This window comes from Lissotriton vulgaris, chromosome 1_1 (assembly GCF_964263255.1).
Source record: "Lissotriton vulgaris chromosome 1_1, aLisVul1.2, whole genome shotgun sequence".
In the NCBI taxonomy this organism is placed as follows: domain Eukaryota; kingdom Metazoa; phylum Chordata; class Amphibia; order Caudata; family Salamandridae; genus Lissotriton; species Lissotriton vulgaris.
The window spans coordinates 86,918,404-86,941,216 of NC_141685.1; the positions used below are offsets into that span (position 1 = coordinate 86,918,404).

The 22,813-nt window shown below is 43.3% G+C and overlaps 1 protein-coding gene across 1 annotated transcript in view; it reads right to left on the bottom strand.

Annotated features, from left to right (window-relative positions):
* Positions 1-14,563, bottom strand: part of LOC147737475 (uncharacterized) — a 93,207-nt gene extending 78,644 nt beyond the window's left edge. The window contains exon 1 of the mRNA XM_086924172.1: positions 13,223-14,563. Coding sequence (XP_086780298.1) covers positions 13,223-14,563 — 1,341 coding nt within the window. The remainder of the gene's footprint in view (positions 1-13,222) is intronic.
* Between the last annotated feature and the right edge of the window lie 8,250 nt (positions 14,564-22,813).

Consider the following 22,813-nt stretch of genomic DNA (forward strand, 5'->3'; position numbering starts at 1 on the left):
GAGCGAGTGTAGCAGCAGCTGTCTAGCTGTACAGGTTTAATTAGTGACTGCGTGTTACGTTTATCACCTGTGATTTCCTGTGCAATTAGGCTCACGCCCTGTATGACTAATGGCGCGCGCAGCGCTTGCCTGATAACAAACTGCTCACTTGCCCAAAAGCTGCGCAAGAAAAAGGAATTTTAGCAAATTTTAACCGGAGTTTAATTTCCATAATCCAGCGGATCTCTTTGTGTATAATGGAACTTCTGTTTGGCTAGTGTAACATATAATATCACAGGTCATATCAGGTGTCTGGGGTTTTTAAAACAGAGCCAGTGGAATTATGAGATGCTGCGGCTTTGGAGGTTTCTGCATAATTTGTGCCACAGTAAGCACATATACTACCCTCTTCTGCATACTTTACAGAGTTCAACAAAAACAGTTATTTCTTGATCAAACGGATCAAAAGTTATTTAAAACAGTACAACACGTGTTGCCAACCAGTGATAGAAATTTTGTTGCCTAGAAGCAGGTGAGCTTTCAGTCGCAGATTGGTGTATTTAGGTGTTAAACTGATAATAATGAGGTGTAGCTTATGCCCATGCAGCGTTAACATGTGTAGAAATGGCAAAATATGGAATAGTGCTTTAAAATGTTCTGCGTTCACCACATAACTGACATTTTCTTGGCCCATAAATTGATAATCCCCTCCTGCATAACTTGGCCCTCTCCTGCCGCATAATTCCAGTGACCCTGACTAGAGTTATATCTATAACAAGGCACCTTTAACATTTCTTGAATCATATAATCAAAAAATCAGATCAGAAGTTCTTCTTTTTCTCCTGAGACATCCTTAATAGTAATTAATTGGAGTATGTGGTCTGAGTATCTCTGCAAAAGGGTTTATGGCATGATTAAACGGAAAGTAAAATATGAACAATAAGCGATAGTAAAAATGTAAAGGTGTATTGAGATTTAGCACATGTTGTAAAAGGCCTACACATTTACGTTACTAAGTTACTGAAGCCTTCACTTGATATGCCACAGCTGATCCCTTCTAAAAACTCTCAATTGGGATGACATCGCCACTGCATCTTAATGCAAAATTATTTGTGCTGTTAAGAGTATTCATTGTTGAGGGCTTGCACATCAGTTGTGATTGCTAGCGGCACATTATGTGGAAACCCACTTCCCTGGTATACCTCTACTGCTTTCCCCTTCAATACAGTAGGTGCCCACTAAATCCCCTTTCATCCTCCTGCTCTATTGTTCTTTATCCCTATAGATCTGAGGTGAATTCCAGCATACCACACCTCCCTTCAGATTTCAGAGAGGCCTAATATTATTCACTGTAAAAGTGGCCTCTACCTTTTACGACCCTTAGTTGTCCCCATACTCTGCACACCCCTCACTACCATTCCAAGAAGCCCCACTTTCCGTCGCCTCACAATCACGCCGTACTATGTCGGTTTGACCACTTCTATCTGCACTCTGGGGCCATATCATACTCGGGGCGCACTGTCCTTATTTGCAACCCCAGTGGACCATATGAATTAAAGCTCCTGGTCTTTAGATTCTGAAGGCATTATTCTCCTTATCTTTGTCACCAGTATCATGTCCACGCAGTGTTCTGTGGTCTATCCTGAGAGACTAGTGCAATTGCCTTTGGGTCCAAGTGTTATCTGTAAGGCCACTGAGTTAGTAATACATTTCTTTCAGTATGGCCATTAATTGTATGATGCTAAATTCAAGTTATGATATACCATTGGCAATGCTGGTGATTACAACTTATTTGATCCCCACTTGAGTGCCACGTAGATAGGCCTACAAGGTGCCCTGGAAAAGGTGTAGAAAACTGTGACCTGAGGTGATAAAAATCCCTCAGCGGAAGATGAGGTTGTGAGAGCCCCTACCCAAGATGCATACATTATTCCCCCTAAAATTAGAATAAGACTACCAGAACTTTATGTGTGACAGAAGTTTGAAGTTTCACATTAAATGTTACTTAGTGAATTCTGAACAATATTTCTGTCTGGGATCTTAGGAAAATAAGCGGTTTGGGCCAAATATCCTCATTTATGAGGGGGACTCTCTTAAGTTTTATACCTAAAATCCGATGTGCCCTATTCATAATAAGCATTAACATCCTGTATGAACAAAATACAAATACAAATAAACATTTTATTCTGGGTTACTCATGCGATTCTCACCCTTTTGGCAAATCTAGACGAGTAAGTACAAATATATGATTTATTATCTCTGACTTTTTGTTGTTTTGTTTTCCCACTTTTCTAAAGAAGGTTCTCTTGGTGTGGTGGGGGAGGGGCAAGGAAAACCAGGCTCGTGTTTACAAAGACTAGACAAAATGTAACAGCAACAACAGAGGTAACTCAATCATGCAGGCAAAGAAAGCCACTCAGGGAGCCCCTGTTTCCTGTGAAAAGGCGGAAGGCCCACAGAGCAGACCAACATTTGTTGACGGGCTGTGTTTACTTTCGCACAAAATGGAGAAGACCCTTTAAGCGGTTTCAGCCTCACCCTCGCCCCCTTCCCCGAAAAAAACACTGCCTTTGTTTGAACACGGCCGAACAGCTGCTCCCGTCCATGCATTCCAGGATGCCTCGCAGAGATACCCTCAGTGACAGAACAAAGACGTTTGGGGGTTGTGCGAGGTTGGGCGCGGATGAAGTAGGGGGGTGTTGGGGGGGGGGTGTAGCAATCTGCGACAGGGCAGGGGCTCAGAGAATAGTCCACTTAGTTTCCGCAGGTCCCATGGAGTGTAAATGTAATAAGGTTTACATTTAAGAGCATTTAACAAACTGGGAACATATTTTACCGCATGTGTCGATGATAAAAAAAGACCCTTTGTTTTTCGAATCCCTCTCTGGCCCGAATTATGCACGTGGTTTGAAGCGGAAAGAGTGAAACACATTTTCTTTTCTGCACAGCCGCACTTTTTGCTTAAGATTTCTAGAATTCAGCAACAAAAACTGTAGGTGTGTTCCTAAAACCCAATTTTCTTTTTCTTTTCCATACTCTAATCTGAACATACCTGATTGTCTGATTCTACTTTCCATATGACATAAATTGCTCCATTGGTGTTACGAAACTTGAGCCCCCCCCTCCTGCAAGGTACATAGAGGCCCCCCCTCCGGACTTAATCAGGAGCTCTCAGTTCAGGGTACTGTGCTGAGGGGGCACCTGGAGCTTGGAGGCTACTGATTTGTTCGTGTCATTTTTTTACCTACACTAGACTTGGCTACCAGGTCATTTTTAGGTCTCGCGTGGCATCAGGTGCGCACATGCGCACTCGAGCTCACGAGATTTAAGGACTCTGAGTAGCGAGGGTTAACCCCGCCCCTCTTCTCCATTGGCTGGCCTCCTAAACGGCGGCCAGCCATTAGGGAAGAGGTCTCAGTGACGTCATTCTCTCGCTCTAAGCCCTGTCTTTTTCGGATTGGTGGCGTGTTTTTTAGTTTTGTTCTACCCTCTTCTCCATTGGCTGGAACAGTCAAAAACACGCCCCCAGTCTGAAAAGGACGGAGCTTACAGACAGTGTGAGCCGTCCTCCCTGCCGTCCCTGCCCTTCCACTGGCTGAGCCTGGCCTGGGGGAGGGGGCGGGGGACGCTCCCTCTTATCCCTGTTGTGGCTTTTGCATCTTCAAGGATCAGGAATAGGGTCACATCAAGGTTTTTCGTGGTCGTATGAGAGAACACGCAGAAAGTCCATAATATTAAACAAACGGAGCTCTTGCCATGCGTTTATTTAAAGCACAGCCTCAGAATTCTAAACGATGCGTCAAAAATAAGAGCAGTTTAAATAGCCAGTTTGCACAAAGGCTGTAAGATGCGGTCTAGTGCCTTTCCATCTTTCCTGAATCGTATCCGAAATGAAGCCGTCCCAAGAACTTGCCTGGTTATTAGTTTCTGCGGCATGCTGGCGGGCTGTGCCTCCCTCTACAGGCATGACCCCCTCGGGGAGACTGCCTCAGCAGCCCCCCCAGACGTTACCACAACACATGAGGAGGAAGCGAGCAGCCGCAGGAAGGTAAACACCTGGCTGCCTCCCAACACGTGTAAACATGCCACCAGAAAGGCTCCGCAGCCGCAAACCACGTACTCCCTCAGAGATCCGGAGGAGCAGGCCGCAGCCAGGGGCTCATTGGCGACACTGAGTGCACCTAGCAAGAGGGCTTCTTAGACCTGCACTTTTAGGAAACACGTCTATCCAATTGTGCAGCATGAACCTACCCAAAACGGTGAGTAATCGCTACCAAGTAACAAAAGTGCTTTGTACAATGACAAAGATAGGATGGATGCGTGCGAGCCGCTGGACGCGGTAAAACAGGTTCCTCGCAAAGCATGGGGTACTTTTAAATTCTTGATCGGGCAGCCTGTGGATTCCTACTTCTACATGAATAGTGCCCTCACAACGATAATAAGGAAGGAGATATTCTCGTGCTTTAAAATAGAAATATGCAACTCAGGCAAGGCTCGATGCGGGCTCTTGCCACGTTCGACCACTGTCCCATGGAGAATGGCGAGCTAAAACAGAGCAGAGTTTCTGAACTTTAAACATGGTGTGGAATAGCTGTCAGCCGCAAAATTCACCAAGAGACGTAAGCACGCAGTTTGAGGCACGCTTGTCACCCCAAAAACCTGCTAAAATGCCATAGGTTAAGAAGGGGCACTTATGAAATATTTCAAAACTTTCATTCATGGTGCGTTAAACAAGCCCCTGAGACTCTCCCCTCAAGAGCCCAGGGTTATCACCCTCCTTTAGCAAACACTGAAATACTCTGGGGGTAACAGGGACTTTTTCAGCACAATTTCTGTTAACAATTGGCTTAAAAGCCACAGGTATTGGAGACAGATAAAAAAAATGGGTCATGCAGATTCACGTTTCATCGTGGCGCAAAATGTACAAATCATGTTTAGGTTTCGCTTACCTGACAGCATTGGCTTGCCCAAATTGTGGCTATCCCACCCCTTAAGTTTGCCCCTCCTCTCAAACCCCCTCACCCCCCTCACCCTCACACCCACACACCATCACACCCCTCACACACCCTTACCCTCAAACCCCCTCACCCACCCTCACACCCCCTGCCCTCACTCACCCTCACCCTCACCATCACTCACCCTCAGCCCCCCTCACCCTCACACACCCTCTCACCCTCACACATCCTCACTCCCCCTCACCCTCACCCCCCTCACCCACGCACCCCCTCACCCTCACACACCCTCACACACCCTCACCCTCACACACCCTCACAACCCTCACACCCCCTCACCCTCACACACCCTCACTCACACCCTCACACACCCCTCACCCACCCTCACACACCCTCACTCACCCTCACACAACCTCTCACCCTCACACACCCTCTCACCCTCACTCACCCTCTCACCCCCTCACTCACCCTCTCACCCCCTCACCCTCACATCCCCTCATCCTCACACCCGGCGCTCTGTGTGTGTGTGTGTCGCTGTGTGTGGCACTGTGTGTATGTGGCGCTCTGTGTGTGTGTGTATGTGTGACACTGTGTGTGTGTGTGTGTGTGGCGCTCTGTGTGTGTGTGGCGCTCTGTGTGTGTGGCACTCTGTGTGTGTGGCACTCTGTGTGTGTGGCGCTCTGTGTGTGTGGCTCTGTGTGTGTGTGTGGCTCTGTGTGTGTTGTTCCATGTGTGTGTGTGTGGCTCTGTGTGTGTGGCTCTGTGTGTGTGTGGCTCTGTGTGTGTGTGGCATTGTGTGTGTGTGTGTGGCATTATGTGTGTGTGTGTGGCTCTGTGTGTGTGTGTGTGGCTCTGTGTGTGTGTGTGTGGCTCTGTGTGTGGCTCTGTGTGTGTGTGGCTCTGTGTGTGTGTGTGGCTCTGTGTGGGTGTGGGGGTGCAAATGCAATAGGTCTCGCATTTGCGAGAGATTAATCTATTGGCATTGTAAATGACAATGCCATTTATTTATCTGTTTTCAAAACCAACACATAAATAACAATTTTGTCATTTACAATGCCAATAGCTTTAACTTTTGCAAAGTCGAGACCGTTGCATTGTAAATGCTTGTTGTATAAGATGTGTTAGAAGTATGGGTAGAAAAAGGCTATTTTGGCCAAAGGCTCCCCTTTCTATATGCATGCTAGTTTTAATTTGTACACAGAATCACAATTTTTTTTTATGTGGTACACTGTAATGTTAGATGAATCTGTTTTACCCTTTTGATAAGCAAGAGATGACGATGAACCGTTTTTTCGTCCCTAGTGTTAAATGGATTCAGGTTGGAACAGGTGTTGGTTGACTGCCTCAGAAAATAGTTGTTTCCCGCATGCTGCTTTCATGCGACTTAAATCTCTTCAGTCGACGAGGCGGCTGCATGCCTGCAGATATTTCCAGATCAGTACTTGGCTGGTTCAGTTCACCAGTGGGGCTAGAATAGAAGCTGTTAAGGGCAGGGGCTTAGCTTCCCATTGGTGCAGCAGGTGCAGTGGTACCAGGTCCCAGACGCCTTAAAGGCCCACTGAACCCTGATAACTGCTGTTTGTCACAGTTCAAACAAAGGCCTGAGGGGCCCACAGAACAATGATTATTGCTGTTTTCCACAGTCCAAACAGAGGGCAGGTGTCACATTTCCTTTCTTACCTTAGGGGCCAGGGCACACTGGCTAGGCCACTGGTTAAGGATGCATTGGGGAAGAGGTGGGGAGACAGGTGGATTATTTAAACAGCTCGACAATGACTTCATGCCTGGGTATTAAAGTATTCATTGCAATTAAGGACTGAAGCAGGAATAGATCTCATAATATAGGGAGGCCTACTTACAAATGCAGCTCGATAAGCGGCTGCCTTTTAACATCTCACTTATCACCTCTCCTAATTTACAGTTTTGTTTTAGATGCAGACTTAAATCGTGACCTATGAATATGTTTATCTATCTTTAGGTTCCAAATGACCCATCTTTTCCATATGCAAGTATCAGACAGGTCGGGAACACCCAATGGCGTTGAACTTCATAAAGCCACATTAATCACATCACTGGTCTTGAAATGCAAATGGCAGCATTAGGCACGCAGAGGTGTAATCTACGTAATCTCATTATGTACCTTAGTATACAAGTAGTACCACATTCTTTGTATACCTGAATTAAATAGGCACACAAAATAGTACCGTATTTAAAGGCCCAGTTCAGAATTACAGGGAAGGTGCACTGTCCCAGACTACACAACGGTGCAGTCTTCAGTGGGTGCTGTCATGTCACACAGGGGGAGTACACCAGATTATGCTGAAAAAAGCATGTGGTGCCCCAACGGAGGTACCCTTGTAAACCACCAGTCTGCTTACAAAGTAAAGCGTCTGGCAGCTATTAAACGAGGTGGCACGTTTCCCCTGCAGGTGGTTGGGGTCTGTCACCATCCTGTCAGGTGGAGGTATACAATCAGTGCGCCTCCTAACTGTTTGTTTGCCTTTTCGCCCGTGTCAATAATACAGTGCAGTCGCAAGACAAAAGGTTTTCCCACATTTGAATGTGGCCATGCCCAATACAAAGGAAAGCATGCCCGCTGAGAATCTCTCCTATGTGATCCACACTACATAAAGGACTATGTAAGTGCCTGCAGCCTCTTCTGTAGAACAAAAGCCAAAATGCCCATGGGACGCAGAAAGAGGGTGCACTCTGATGCTTCATCATGTACGAAGACTTTGGCGTTCGTCTGTACTAAGCTAGTGACAGAGTAAGTGGAGTGTTTATTGCCTTCTGTCACTCTACTTCTAAGCACCTACTACAGCTTGTACATTGGTTACTGTAATATGTTCACCTACATTATGCTTAGTATAAATAGTGCACAATTTCGGCGTTTGTGTCTGCCTACAATGGGGACATGATACAAACAACAGTACCTACTGTAGTGTAGTTCCTATATTCCCAATAGGCTCTGCGCATTGGAATAACATAATCAATAGTTTAGACGTAGGACTGAAGTCGACTAGGTCACTATTGAATATGTTAGACTTAATTGTGAATGCCAGCTAGCTAGAGGTCACTAGAAACTTTCTCGAATTCACAAGAAGGGATTAGTTTCTGACAACCGCATAAACATGACAACTTTGTTCCCCAAGAATAAGAAATATATCTCTAGAGTCACGGAAACAATAGATTGCTATTTCACTCAGTCAATTGTGCATGCTTCGTTTCACCAGGATTTGCAGAGAAATAGAAAGACGGGTGTTTTCAATAAAAAAGGTTATTTATTGAGCAGTCTTCTTTCTCATGCAAGAGAAGTGAATAGCTACAATGGCAATACTTGATATAAAGTAAATTGCGTACAGTAAAAAGAGTATTATGAAATAATACTGTAAAAGCATGATATGGTTTCTAAGCCATAAGATATATAAAACGGATAAAATACATACAATGATAAATAATGACTAAAAGTACTCAACTGGTGTTTCTAAAATACGCCTACCCCGGTGTACCTAACTTAAGTCTAGTACGAGGGAAGAAGTAAGTGAGGTATAGTTTAAGTTCAGTATTTTTTGCCAAGAATCTATCCAAGATTTTATCTAAGGGTCTAATGAGCTCCATACCTTGGTTTTAGAATGAAGGAGGTCTTGTATCTCTCTCTCAGGACTCGATCTCCCAGTAACCCGCAAGGGTAGAAGGGAAACACTGGAGCTGGATTTCTCGGCAGGAGAAAAGACAGCGTCTTTCTCAGAGCGTCAGCTGGAGGGTCGGCTTCCTTCGGCACTCGCTACAGCAGGGCATCGGGCAAGTAGCTAGTCGATCTGCTCCAAACCACTGTGCGTTTGCTAGGGCAGATGTGGGTATATTTATACCTGGAAGGTGCAGAGTTTGACGTAAGATTGGACATAATAACCTCACTAAGAACTCGCAGTTCTTTGAAAACTCCATGAGTTCTTGGAAAAATTAATACTTAAGCAGGGGGAAGTCCCGGACTGCTGAAGTTTAGTTTCTCCAAGAATTCGTTGTGGATTCTAGGAACTTGTGGAAATAGCCATGCCGTATTTGGACTGCATTGAGTATGTATAAATATGGTTATGATTCTTATGCCTATATAAGGATATAATAAGTTATACCTATATAAGGGCATGAATCGGGAAAATTACACTAGGGTCCAAGATTTGTCTACAACACTACTAGGTGGATGTTACAATTCAACAAGAGTCTAAAATACTTCAGCACAATTGACTTTGCATCAATATTACGGGACATCAGTCTTGATGGCAAGCCAACTTTGTTTACATTATTATGAGAGACTATACTTGCCACTTGGATACAACTTTACAAGACAATTTTATAAATTTTCATACAGTTGTATTTATATAATAAAACAACCTACAGACAATAATTGATCTAGCTATTCATCTTTTTGGGTTCTGGAGTAGCATGCTACTCGCTGAAAAGCGCTTCAACACTTCATCGGGGTAGCAAGCACTATATAAATGCAAAACCTTCCCTCATCTATCCCTCCAGTCTCTTTTTCAACCCAACTAACAGACCAACATGTCCAGCTCTCAAATACATTTTATATTTCCCTACACTAATTCACCACTAATCATTTTGGAATCCTGGAGTAGCGTGCCACTCGCCAAAAAAGCGGTTCAAATTGACCCTAACGCACTCTGCTGCTCGCAGAACTCTGCGTTGAGCGGTTGAGTTTTTTTGACACTTTGCCGTGTTCTTCATTGAGGAACACCACCTAGGCCTAATCTTAGCATGAAAATCTAGATTTCAGTCATATGTTAAGAAACAAGTGTGAGTAGAAATCTTTTGGGTGGAGAAAATTTAAGACATTAATATTGTGAATTTTTTGTTAATTAGTTGATGTTTGCACGTAATAACACTTCTGTGTGTCAAGTAAAGACCTTGAGAGTTTTGTAACTTTCAGATACTCAAATTGTGGATTTTGTTGCAATTAAAACATTTTCAAGGCCTGAAATTTCTTTGGAGGTTGCATGCGGGCAGCCTAAGTTATCCTGCAAGAATTTCTTGATTAATCCTATTGCAACTACAACATGTGTTCTCTCATGTAAAGTCAGGTTGTTAGAAGCTTTTCTGCAACTCAAGATACGCCTTACTTTTTGCCTGGTGCGGGTGCATTTTTCATGTTTAGTGAGATCTCCTTTCTGAGTATAACGTTTCTGGCTTTCCCCTCCTGTATAAGGCTTTAGACCAGTGGGAATTCTCTCATGTAAAGTGACATTGTATTTGTGATTAAACCTTATCTGACATTCAGAAAACAGATAAGGCTTTTTTCTCCCGTGTGAGTTTCCTCATGACAAGTGAGACGTAATTTGTGACCAAAGTTTGCTTGCATTTCGAGCACTCATAAGGTTTTTCCCCAGAGTGGGATCTCTCATAAAGCATAACTCTGTCTTTCAGATTCAAGCTTTTATGGCATAAGGATTTTCTCCAGTGTGGAGTTTCTCATGGTGAGATAGTGTTTTTCTCTGCAGCTTTTCTGGCATTCAGAGCACTCATAAGGTTTTCATCAGTATGGAGTGGATTATGGTTAGTGAGGCTGTGCCTATCAAAAAATAGGAATTTCTGTCATTCACAGCATTGGTAATGTTTTTCCCCTGTGTGCGTCTGCTCATGTAGGTGAGATTGCATTTAAAATGGATGCCTTTCTGGCACTTGGAGCACTGAAGTATTTTTGATGGTGTGATTTCTTATGGTGCATGTAACCATCACTACCTCTGAATCTTTTCTGACATTTAGAGCACTGATGTTTTTCCCCCAGTGTGGATTCTCAAATGTACAGTGAGATCAGATTTACGGCTGAAACATTTTTGGCATTCAGAGCACTGATAAGGTTTTTCCCCAGTGTGCGTTCTTATATGGTGAGTGAGATTGATTTTATCACTGAAACATTTGTGGCATTCAGAGCACTGATAAGGTTTTTCCCCAGTGTGCGTTCTTATATGGTGAGTGAGATTGATTTTATCACTGAAACATTTGTGGCATTCAATGCAATAAGGTTTTTCCCCAATGTGGGTTCTTGTATGCAGAGTGAGTATTCTTTTTTCACTGAAACATTTCTGATATTCAGAGCATGGATAAGGTTTTTCCCCAGTGTGGGTCCTTGTATGTGTAGTGAGTATTCTTTTTTCACTGAAACATTTCTGGCATTCAGAGCACTGATAAGGTTTTTTCCCCAGAGTGGAATCTCACATTTCAGTCAGGTCTGTATAGCTCTAAGCTGGCGCTGTATGCGGACGACTTGATTTTATATACGGGTGGTCCAGGTACAGCTATTCTTCGGATCGAGGAACTGACAGCAGAGTTTCGGGCATTATCAGGATACAAGGTGAACAGATCCAAGACTGAGGTCATGTGTTGGAACGTAGATCAATGGTATGGCACTGAGAGTCGGGAGTTTAGATATCTGGGAATATATATTGTGAGGGAATTGGATTGAATTCCTAAGTTAAATCTGGACAGAACAACTAGGGAAATGGACCATTTGTTTAGCATATGGAAGAACCTCCCATTGTCAATATATGGGAAAGTGAATCTAGTGAAAATGGTCATTCTCCCCAAGCTTGCCTAAAGGTTTTCCACAATACCGCTAACATTCCCTAAGAAAGACATAAATAAGATACAGAGCAAAATAGGTTATTTTCTGTGGGGGGACAAAGGGATGCGCCTGACCTGGAAGAAACTCAGAAGAAGGTTATTAAAAGGTGGGTAAGCTCTCCCCGATATTAGTCTATATGTAGTGGCATTCCAGTTTTAGAGCCTATGCATGCTACTTACTAAGCCAGACGACTCATCCTGGGGCAGATTGCTGGAAGAGATGGTGAGAGCAGAAGGGGGAAGCGATGCCTTTATGTATAAATTTGGATCTTCAAGTGGGTTCGTTTGAAGATACTAAAAACCGCCCTAGATACATGGTACAGGGTAAGGGTAAGCAGTGGGATTGGGTACTATTCAGACTCCGCTCCAGTTTGGGATTCACCTGGTACCCCGGACTGCTTGAACGATGCCTTGGCAGTGCCTATAAAAAGGGCTGGGATTACAAAATAGAAAGAGTTAATGGATGAGGAAGGGATATACCCATGGGAGTACTTGAGGGCAAAGGTAGGGATACATTTATCAAGATTTAAATATCTTCAATTGGTGTCTTGGCATACAGCGGAACGTGAGGAGATAAAAAGTAATGAGGAAATAGAAAGGCTAAGTCAATCCTTCACACCTGTTATAAAAGAAATCTCGGTATGGTATCAACATCTACTAAAGGGTGAAGACACTGGGATAGCTTTGGCAGAGGGGGTTTGGAACAATTTCTCTCTGGCACCACAGGCAGAGGGCATGCTTGAACCATCCTTGAAGACACTATACCAACATATAAAGCCTGCCTGTCTGAAAAAGAACCATTTTTTCGTGGTCAATAGGCTTTACTACACTCCTTATAAAATCAGGAAATTCGCCCCCTCACCGCCACTAAAATGCCCGAGATGTCAGGAATTGCAGGCAGATGACATCCACATGTTTTTCGAATGTTTTTGAAACATTTCTGACATTCAGAGCATGGATAAGGTTTTTCCCCAGTGTGGGTTAGTGTATGTCGAGAAAGACTTCTTTTGTCACTGAAACATTTCTGGAATTCAGAGCACTGATAAGGTTTTTCCCCAGTGTGGAATCTCACATGTGCAGTTAGAAGTGATTTACGGTTGAAATGTTTTAGGCATTCAGAGCACCTCTAAGGTTTTTCCCCAGTGTGGGTTTTTATATGCAGTGTGAGATGTCTTTTTTCAGTGAAACATTTGTGGCATTCAATGCACTGATAAGGTTTTTCCCCAGTGTGGATTCTTATGTGCCGTGTGAGACTGCTTTTTACACTGAAACATTTCTGGCATTCAGAGCACTGATAAGGTTGTCCCACAGAATGGGTCACTGCATGATTAGAAAGACTTTGTTTGTTACAACACCTTTTCTGGCATTCAGAGCACTGATAAGGTTTTTCCTCAGTGTGGAATCTCACATGTGCAGTTAGAAGTGATTTACTGTTGAAATGTTTTGGGCATTCAGAGCACTGATAAGGGTTTTCCCCAGTGTGGATTCTTATGTGCTGTGTGAGACTATATTTTAAACCGAAACATTTTTGGCATTCAGAGCACTGATAAGGTTTTTCCCCAGTGTGGGTTCTTACATGCACTGTGAGATTGCGTTTTTTCATTGAAACATTTCTGGCATTCAGAGCACTGATAAGGTTGTTCCACAAAATGGGTCACTGCATGATTAGAAAGACTTTGTTTGTTACAAAACCTTTTCTGGCATTCAGAGCACTGATATGGTTTTTCCCCCGTGTGGATTCTTGTATGTTTAGTGAGTCTGATTTTTACACTGAAACATTTCTGGCATTCAGAGCACTGAAAAGGTTTCTCCCCAGTGTGTGTTCTTATATGATGAGTGAGACTGTTTTTGTCAATGAAACATTTCTGGCATTCCGGGCACTGATAAGGTTTCTCTCCAGTGTGGGTTCTTCTATGCCGAGTGAGCTCGGGTTGGGTATTGAAACATTTCTTGCAATCCGTGCACTGATAAGGTTTTTCTCCAGTGTGGGTCCTTATATGTATAATAAGTCCTATTTTTCTAATGAAATATTTCTGACATTCAGAGCACTGGTAAGGTTTTTCCCCAGTGTGGGTTAATACATGTAGAGAAAGACTTTGTTTTTTACAAAACCTTTTCTGGCATTCAGAGCACTGATAAGGTTTTTCCCCAGTGTGGGTCCTTGTATGTACAGTAAGGTCTCTTTTTTCACTGAAATATTTCTGCCATTCAGAGCACTGGTAAGGTTTTTCCACAGAGTGGGTTATTGCATGTCGAGAAAGACTTTGTTTGTTATAAAACCTTTCTTGGCATTCAGAGCACTGATAAGGTTTGTCCCCAGTGTGGGTTATTGCATGTCGAGAAAGACTTTGTTTGTTACCAAACCTTTCCTGGCATTCAGAGCACTGATAAGGTTTTTCCCCAGTGTGGATTCTTGTATGCACAGTGAGTTTGCCTTTGCAACTGAAACATTTCTGGCATTCAGAGCACTGGTAAGGTTTATCCCCAGTGTGGGTTCTTATATGCTTAGTGAGACTGGATTTTTGACTGAAACATTTCTGGCATTCAGAGCACTGGTAAGGTTTATCCCCAGTGTGGGTTCTTATATGCTTAGTGAGATTGTTTTTGTAAATGAAAGATTTCTGGCATTCAGAGCACTGGTAAGGTTTTTCGCCAGAGTGGGTTATTACATGTCGAGAAAGACGTTGTTTGTTATAAAACCTTTCCTGGCATTCAGAGCACTGATAAGGTTTTCCCCCAGTGTGGATTCTTATATGTTCAGTGAGATAAGATTTACTGCTGAAACTTTTTTGGCATTCAGAGCACTGATAAGGGTTTTCCACAGAGTGGGTTAATGCATGTTTAGAAAGTTGTGGTTTGAAACTAAACCTTTTCTGGCATTCAGAGCACTGATAAGGTTTTTCCCCAGTGTGGATTCTCATATGCGTAGTGAGATTAGATTTACGGCTGAAACTTTTTTGGCATTCAGAGCACTGAGAGAGCATTTTCCCAGTGTGCATTCTCTCAAATTCAGTGAGATTAATTTATGGCTGAATCTTTTTTGGCACAGGTAACTTTTTCCCCAACTTGAGTTATTTTGCTTTGATTGAGGCGGGTTTGAACACTGAAATTGTTCTCAAAGCCCGTGTTTTTAAAATATGTATTCCTAGAGTCAATATCTCTACATTTAGTTTTCTCTTGCTTATATGCCACGGTAAGAGTGAAACCGATTTTAGAGTCGGGCTTGTTTAGATAATGTTCAGCATTTATCTCTAAAAGATATTGTGTGTAATCTTCTTAACACATGAATTGAGCAAAATATGTCTGGATGCAGCCCTGTAACACCGATCGAAATGTTTGTAGCAGATAATAGTCTTTTGGTTATAGCCTCTCCGGCAGCAACTTATTTTGTGACTGAAGTTTTTCTCAAATCTATTTGTATAGGTTCTTAGCAATGCAGTGATAAGGTGTTAGTCTGATATTTAATGATTAAACTGAGAAGTACCTTTTTGCACTGGAGTAATGGCAGTAACTGAGAACATTAGAACATGCACAGTAATATTGTGGCTCACCAGTCGCAGAACATCAGTTCCTTTTACCCGTTCTGTGTTTGGTGTAAGGTTAAGGATTGTAGTTCTGAAGACAAGGATTTATTTACATTAGCTAGCGCAACGGTGCTCATTTAATCCATTTTGATATTTAACAGTTTTAAATATCACTCCTGCACAACAGATAAGGTTGAGGCGATTTACATAGAATTACAGAACAGTACACAATAAAAAGGAAACAATCTGAGATGGTCATGAACAACACAATAAAGTGGTGAATTTTTAACGTTTTCGCCAGAGTGAGCAGAGTGGGTCGAGGTGTTATATCCCGAGGCAGATAGTCTCAAACTTGCGTAACTGGTTACAACAGTTGTTGAACAAAGGTGATTTTCCAATCTTTTGGTTGTTAGCGTGTCAGCTTCGGAGTCTTCTTTCAGTGTCTTTTCTTTGATGGTTTGCAGAAGAAACCTTTTGTTATATCTTTCTTTTATGCAGTGTGTGCTTCCTCTCTGGAATTACATGATGCTTTAGATCATGCGTGCTTTAGATGAACGTTATTCTGTCATGCTGAGGCAATTTGTCTTTCTGATAATATTTCAGATGAGGACGTTGTGATTGGTCTTTCTGGCACTATTTCCGATGCTGTGTGGACAGATATGCCTTTGCTCTGGGTTAATGAAATGCAAAATTAGAGACTTCACTTACAGGTATAGTACTTTCCTCAGCACCCACTTCCTCGCTACACCTAGATTTTGGAAATTGTTTAAACTTAGAATGCTGGATGTCCTTCAGTTTTTTAAAATAATCCTTCTTATAGCACTACCATTTAGTTGGCTGGTGCTAAATCTTGCTTTCTTCGTCCGTAATTTCAATCACCTATAGTATTAAAATTAAATAGTTAAAATTTAAGGGATTTTTAGCAGTCTCATTATGATTTTTATCATGATATCTATCTTTAGTAAGAGATTGTAGCTATGTTTCCCTATCGTTGTAAACCATGGTAATATTACCATGCCGATCTAAAATCAACTCACTGAGGTTGGCATTGCTTTGTTACAAATTTTATATAACATAAAAAAATACATTGACGGTTTTGAAAATATGTTGGCTCCGTGTGAGACATATTGGTAGATTAGTACTTTCATGCCCACAGCGTAGGAAGTTCCTTACCATTTCAACATGGCGAACTTCTGTCATTCCCCCGCTTTTGTCGGATGTGGCCCGTAACATATGTGCAATGTTATAGAGTTCAACTGCATTGTCGCTTGGGACCACTTCTTTATTGGAGTGAGCTCCAGTGATGGAACCGACCATGTTATCCTACTCATTGGCCTCTAGAATATCTTCCCAATCGAGGGGCTCAAAAGTTACATTCAAGTCAACACCCACAATTAAGGGGTAGGCGGCCTGCTTTGCATCCAATGCCTCATCTGGGGCCTGCAGGGTTGGTGACCTACCTGCTCTTGAACTCCTAGCATAGATATTCAAAGTGTCTATGCACTTGCCCGGTGGGACTTTGAGTCTGACTCAAAGAATACCTCGATTATAGGTGGAAATCTCCTCTGTGACACAAATTTAATCACAATGAGGAGCCCCCAACAGGGGCGGCCATGTTTAGAGGGATTTGCCGGTTTGTGAAATGTTACGAACCCTGGGATAAAAGTAGGGGTCAAGCTCCAGGTTTCCGCCTGAGTGGTGCAGTGTATTGGGGAAGGAGGGTGGGAGAGCAAGTTCGGCCATGTAAGTGGTCGAATAAATATGTGTAGTTTTGTCACCAGCCAGGACGTCATCTCCCATTTGCAGAACAGATTCGGCATGCAAGGGAGGATCAGTGCCAGATGTCCCTGGCTCAAGTTCAGAGGGACGGCCCTCTGGACCCATATGCATCAGTGTGTGAATAGAGTCAAGATCAATGTTGGAAGGGCATCCACGCTCCTGTGCGGACTCTGGGGATAGTGAGTCATCATCATCATCAAAACACTTTATTCAATTAATTAAAATCATAAAAGGCAGACAAATTCATTCAATTTAAAAACATACAACACACATATATATACGTCATATATATACAGCCCTAGTGCAAATCAGCAATAAAGAATAAAAATTACTTCTCTAATAAAAACATACATTAAAAAAAATCCATCCGATAAAAAACAATCAAGCAGGGTCCAATGTAGAAGGCAGCCTCTTTGTTTTATCCCGCATAGCTGCCACCAAAAAGCTGGCCACATAAAAAATGTCATGGGGACAACTTAACATCTGCAGGTAGATTAGAGCGGGTCTGACTTGTATAAACCCTGCTTCTCGTAAAATTGGTAGCAGATATTTTTTCCGTAGATCAGAATAAAGCCCACAAAACATGATGAAATGCATTGTGTCCTGGCAAGAGAAGTTGTCGCACATACAGGGCTTACAGCACTCTGGTTTACACCAGGACGAATAGGTACCCAGGGAATAGTGGATTAAGTTAAATCTAAATCTGATCAATAAGAATCTATGGCAGGGGTTGGAGACAGTCTCAGATAAGGCTCAAGTGAGGGAGATGTTAGTAACACAAAATTGGCTCTAACTGATGATTTTTTTAGTTCTTTCTCCTCCCGTTCCAAACTTGCCATACCCGCAAAGTGAGTCTTGATCCAATTTATATCCTCCTTAATAATTCGACCTGGGAATAAATAAAGGTCGGGGCGCCCTAGTCGTGTAAACATCATTCTCAAATACTGCAGCCAGGGAACCCTTTTAACATTATCCATTGCTAAAATGCCGTCAATAATTGCGTGGTTCAGGGTGAGTTCCTGGTTTAACCAGGTTTTGGCCCAACAAATCAGTGGGGCCACCTTCAATTTATCTGTGACATATCCCAGCCCTACCTCGCAATGCGTTGAAAAAGTGGGGGTAGACTGGGGCACCGTCAGAAGGGATCTCAGAAATCTGTTCTCAATTAGTTGAATGTTATCCTGAGAAACGTATCCCCACAATGAAGAACCGTACATAGCAATGGACAGGCATTTTGAGTTATAAACTTTCAGCAAGGCCTCCATTGGTCGGGACCCCAGCCGTTTCCTGAAGCTCATGAGTGCTGAGGTGGACCTTGCCATAGAAATACCTTTGAGCTTTATTTGGGGGCTCCAAGAGCCTTTGTCGTCTAAAGGAATCCCCAAATTGGAGACAACGGCAACCCTTGACACCTCCTCTCCCTTACAAAAGAAGGTTTTAGATTTGAGTCTGTTGCGAAGTTTGCCCATCACCATAACATGTGATTTTTTTATATTAACTTTCAGATCTAACGTGTCCATGAAAGCGGCAAAGGAATCCAGCAGTCTCTGGAGGCCCACTCCTGTGTGAGCCAGTAAAACTGAGTCGTCCGCGTATAGGAGAACCGGTATTACAGATTCTCCCACACGCGGAACGTCCACCTCAGAGCCCCCTAAAAACTTCTCCAGAGCATTAATATAAATAGTGAAAAGAAGGGGGGCCAGGATACAACCTTGCCTGACCCCCCTCTCCGACCTAAAATGACTCGTACATCTGCCCTCTTGAGTGACCCTAACTGAGGGTTTGAGATCCTGGTGTAAAGCCGCTAAGAAGCTAACCAGGGGAGGGTCAATGCCGATTAAGCGTGAGCGCAAAATCCGTTCCGCTGGCGGATTTCGCGGATTTTCTGTAAATCCGCAATCCGCGAACTCCCGCGAATTTCCCAAAAATCCGCGAAACGAGCAGCGGATTCGGGGGGCAAAAGTTCAAGCCTTCAAGCTTGAAGTTGTTGTAACTATTTTAGGATGGCGCCGGCAAGCTGCCAGCGCCATCCTAAAATAGTTACTAGGTTAGCTTCAACAGGAAGAACTAATAGATAAAATAAAGCAGGTGCTTCAGCACCTGCTTTATTTTATCTATTAGTGCTTCCTGATTAAGCTAATTTAGTAACTATTTTAGGATGGCGCTGGCAGCTTGCCGGCGCCATCCTAAAATAGTTACAGGATGATGGATGGACAGCTCACTCAAGGGACCCCTGCGCACATCGGTGTGCATAGTAACACACACATGGCCGCTGGGACTAGTTGAAGCTCAAATTCAGTGACTCATTCATCAGCCCAAAAACAATTGTGAGCGTCGTCGAGGCTGGCAGGTGTTCCTTCTTCCCAAATCTACCGTCGAAAATCAGCTGTGATGCTGGATAGAGGCCTTTGTATCCTTGACTTTCACGAGCGCAATCCTCGTGCTGTTCCTGTGACTAGGAGCTTCTTTCTCTTGATCTGCTGCTCTGATCGGTCTCTGACCTTTTATACACACAAGAGGCATGTGAACTCGCATGGAAGCCCCGCCCATTTGGCCCCGCTCACACACTCGCGGTGTGCACCGTCTTCCCGCCATTTACCCACTATGATGGACAGCTCACTCAAGGGACCCCTGCGCCCTTTGGGGCGATTGCATAGTAACACACATATGGTCGCTGGAACTAGTTGAAGCTCAAATTCAGTGACTCATTCACGAGCGCAATCCTCGTGCTGTTCCTGTGACCAGGAGCTTCTTTCTCTTCATCTGCTAATCTGATCGGTCTCTGACCATTTACACACACAAGAGGCACTTGAACTCGCACAGAAGACCCCCCTATTTAAAAAGCCCGCAAAATCTGCGAATCTGCAAATTCACGGATTTTGCGGATCCGCGAATACGCAAATACGCAAATTCGCGGATCGTGGATCCGCGAAATCCGCCCATGCTTAATGCCGATCTGTAGTAAAATCGCCCACAATTTACCCCGATTCACTAGATCAAAGGCAGAGTATAGGTTCATAAATGCCATAAATAAGGACCCCTCCTTTGCCACACAGCGCAACGAGATCGCAGGAAAAGCAACGAACTTACAGGTGACTCTATCTAAGCTCTCAAAAAAGCTGTCTGGTCCAACTATATCATTCTTATTGGAAGTTTTGAGAGCAAAAATCGGGCCCACCCTGGCGTACGGCATCGAGATATTCAGGGGTAAACTAAATACCACCTTAAATCAACTTGTGACCAAAATCTATAAAAAAGTCCTCCATTTGCCTAAATCTGCCTCCGCTGCCCAGATCAGGCTAGAATTGGGCTTACTAAATTATGAGGCCTCCAACATCAGCACATACTTAAATTTCTGTCACAAACTCAGAAAAGCAGATATAGGCACTTTAGAGTCTTTAGTTTAGTTAGAGATCAGTCAGAAAAACCCAGGGGGCTAGTACGGCCGCCTTTTTACGGATTCTATTCGCGAAATGTCGGCGGGTGACCTATGGGCCCTTAACCCTAGCATGACAGCATTTAAAACCTGTATTAAAAAAGGCGTCAGAATGAACTCCCTTATTATCGATAAAGCTCATTTTTCCAAACGCAGTCATGCATGGTCAGTTATGAATTCCTATGAGCGGATATCCCCCGCTACCTATCTCTCTTGTACTTATTCACTGTATCTAATGCGCAGTTTTTTGGCCATTGGAATGGGGGACCGGTGATTTCTAAAAGATCTGCCCCCTTGGCGGCGTACCACGGAAGGCTCATCATGCAGAGGGTGCAGTAAGACAGCTGAAACATTGGAGCACATGGTCTGCTTATGCCCCGCCCTCATGTCCCAACGCAGACGCAAACTTAAAGTAGAGTGGAATAGGCTGGGTGTTCGGACTTGCAGACAGGCAATTATTACAACTTTGAGCCCAGAAAATATAGTTTTAAACATAGCCTTCACAAACTACATACGGGACGCATACCATATCTTCACGCTAACGCCAGAAGGACCAGTAAATCCCTCCCTCCCCTCTCTAACTGTCTAATTTAAAACGTATTTTACTTTTAAGTTTTCAAAATTGTTTATAATCGGTTGCATTTTATCATAATTGTTGTTACTGACTAGTGTTCTATTTTAATTCGACTGCATTGTATCATAACTAGTAGTAATTGCTTGGATATGGACTGTTTTTTACAAGTTGAATGTCGTTAACTGTCAGCAGATCAAACCCCATTTGTCCTAATGTTATGCGTTTTTATCGTTTGGCATACAATGTTTTAACCTTTAATAGGTAACAGAAAATTGAACAACACGATCCGGACGACTCTCATTGATCAATTGTTGTTAAAACATGCTCCTTATTTCATTTAATAACGTGTTGATTGTGGGCATTACTTTGAAGTGCTTTTAAGGATATCTTTTTTTTTATAACCAAATAAAGATTATTATTATTATTATTTTCCCTCCTTCGCCACCGTATATTTACTAATTAAAAGCTGGAGGTTTAGGCACTGATCGAGGGTGCCTCTCTTCACTCTAAACCCATTCTGTAAATTAGAAAGGATCCCTAAACTCTCTATGGTATCCCTGAGATTATGCAGTAAGACTCTGCCCAAAATTTTGACTGCAGAGTCTAAGAGGGAGATGGGTCTGTAACAGGAGGGATCCTGACGCTGCTCTTTTTTAAAAATCGGAATAATAACAGAGGTAGCCCAAGAAGCGGGGAATTTTTTTCCGCTAGAGGCATTAAAAACATTTGTTAAAATCTTGGTCCATAAGGTTGGAGAGTTGCCATAGAGGTCAGCAGGGACCCCATCCGGGCCCGGAGCCTTACTCTTAGAGGTCTCCTGAATCGCCCTTTCTACTTCTTCGAGATTAAAAGATATTAGGGGCATAGACTCAGCCACCAAGGGAGGCTCCCAAAAGGTGCATGGGCCAGCAGCGCCATAGATCTCTTTAAAATGACGAAGCCATTGATCATCTTGAAAAAAACTGTCCAAATTTGTGTTCTCTGAGGCGGCAAAAACGGGTGATTAATTGTTGCCCACAATTTCCCACTTTCATGCAATACATCAATTGAGAGGAGCGTATCCCAAGCATCCTTTTTAATTTCTGTTTGCCGTCTGCTAGTGGCTTGTTTATATGCCCTCCTTAAATCTGCGATGACGATCTTATTTCATGGACTGGCTTTTAACACTCTAAGCAAAGCCCCATGAGCCCTGGAACAACTGCTGTCGAACCATCTTGGATGGGGGTTGCCTCTCAGGGTTTTTGTGGTAGTCAGGTCCCTCGAGATCTGACAAAAGCTCTAATGATCTCTGGTCTGGTTGAGTTGCTGTCAAGGCAGATGGCCATATGCCCGTCGACCTTGACAGGCAAATCACCAAGAAAAGTTTCAGGGACCACCTTGGACCACTTTGTCCTCCTTCCTTGGTCTTTAGTGACTATTGATAGCCCGTTCTGATGAGGGCGTGTCTTGTAAACCATTGCTGCCCCTAAGTCAAACTCAAGGAACATTGGGTTATGGTCACTAAATATTGAAGGTAAGACCTTATAGGCCCCTACCCTATATAAGACCCTGGTAGAAATAAATATGTAATCAATGACTGTGCCAGGATAGGTATCCTTGTAAGTGGTAACCCTTGCCTCCACGTCTATAAGGCTTGATTAAAAAATATTGCAATTAGCCAAGAGTTCTTCAAATGCCTCCCCTTGTCTTGTATCTTCAAAGTGGGAGACCGTAGAGCCAAGCGGCCCCTCATGTGCCCCCGCATAGCACTCCTCCCCACAGGGGTGTATGTTAAAATCCCCCGTAAGGATGAACTCGACAACAGTGTTTTGATTTGAACTATAGTCAGGCATACATTTTTCCAAGGCTTCCAAATGTTGGTTATCCTTTTCATGCTCTCTAGAATTATAAAAATTAATCAAAGGAATCTTACGGGAGGTTGAAATCGACCATTCCA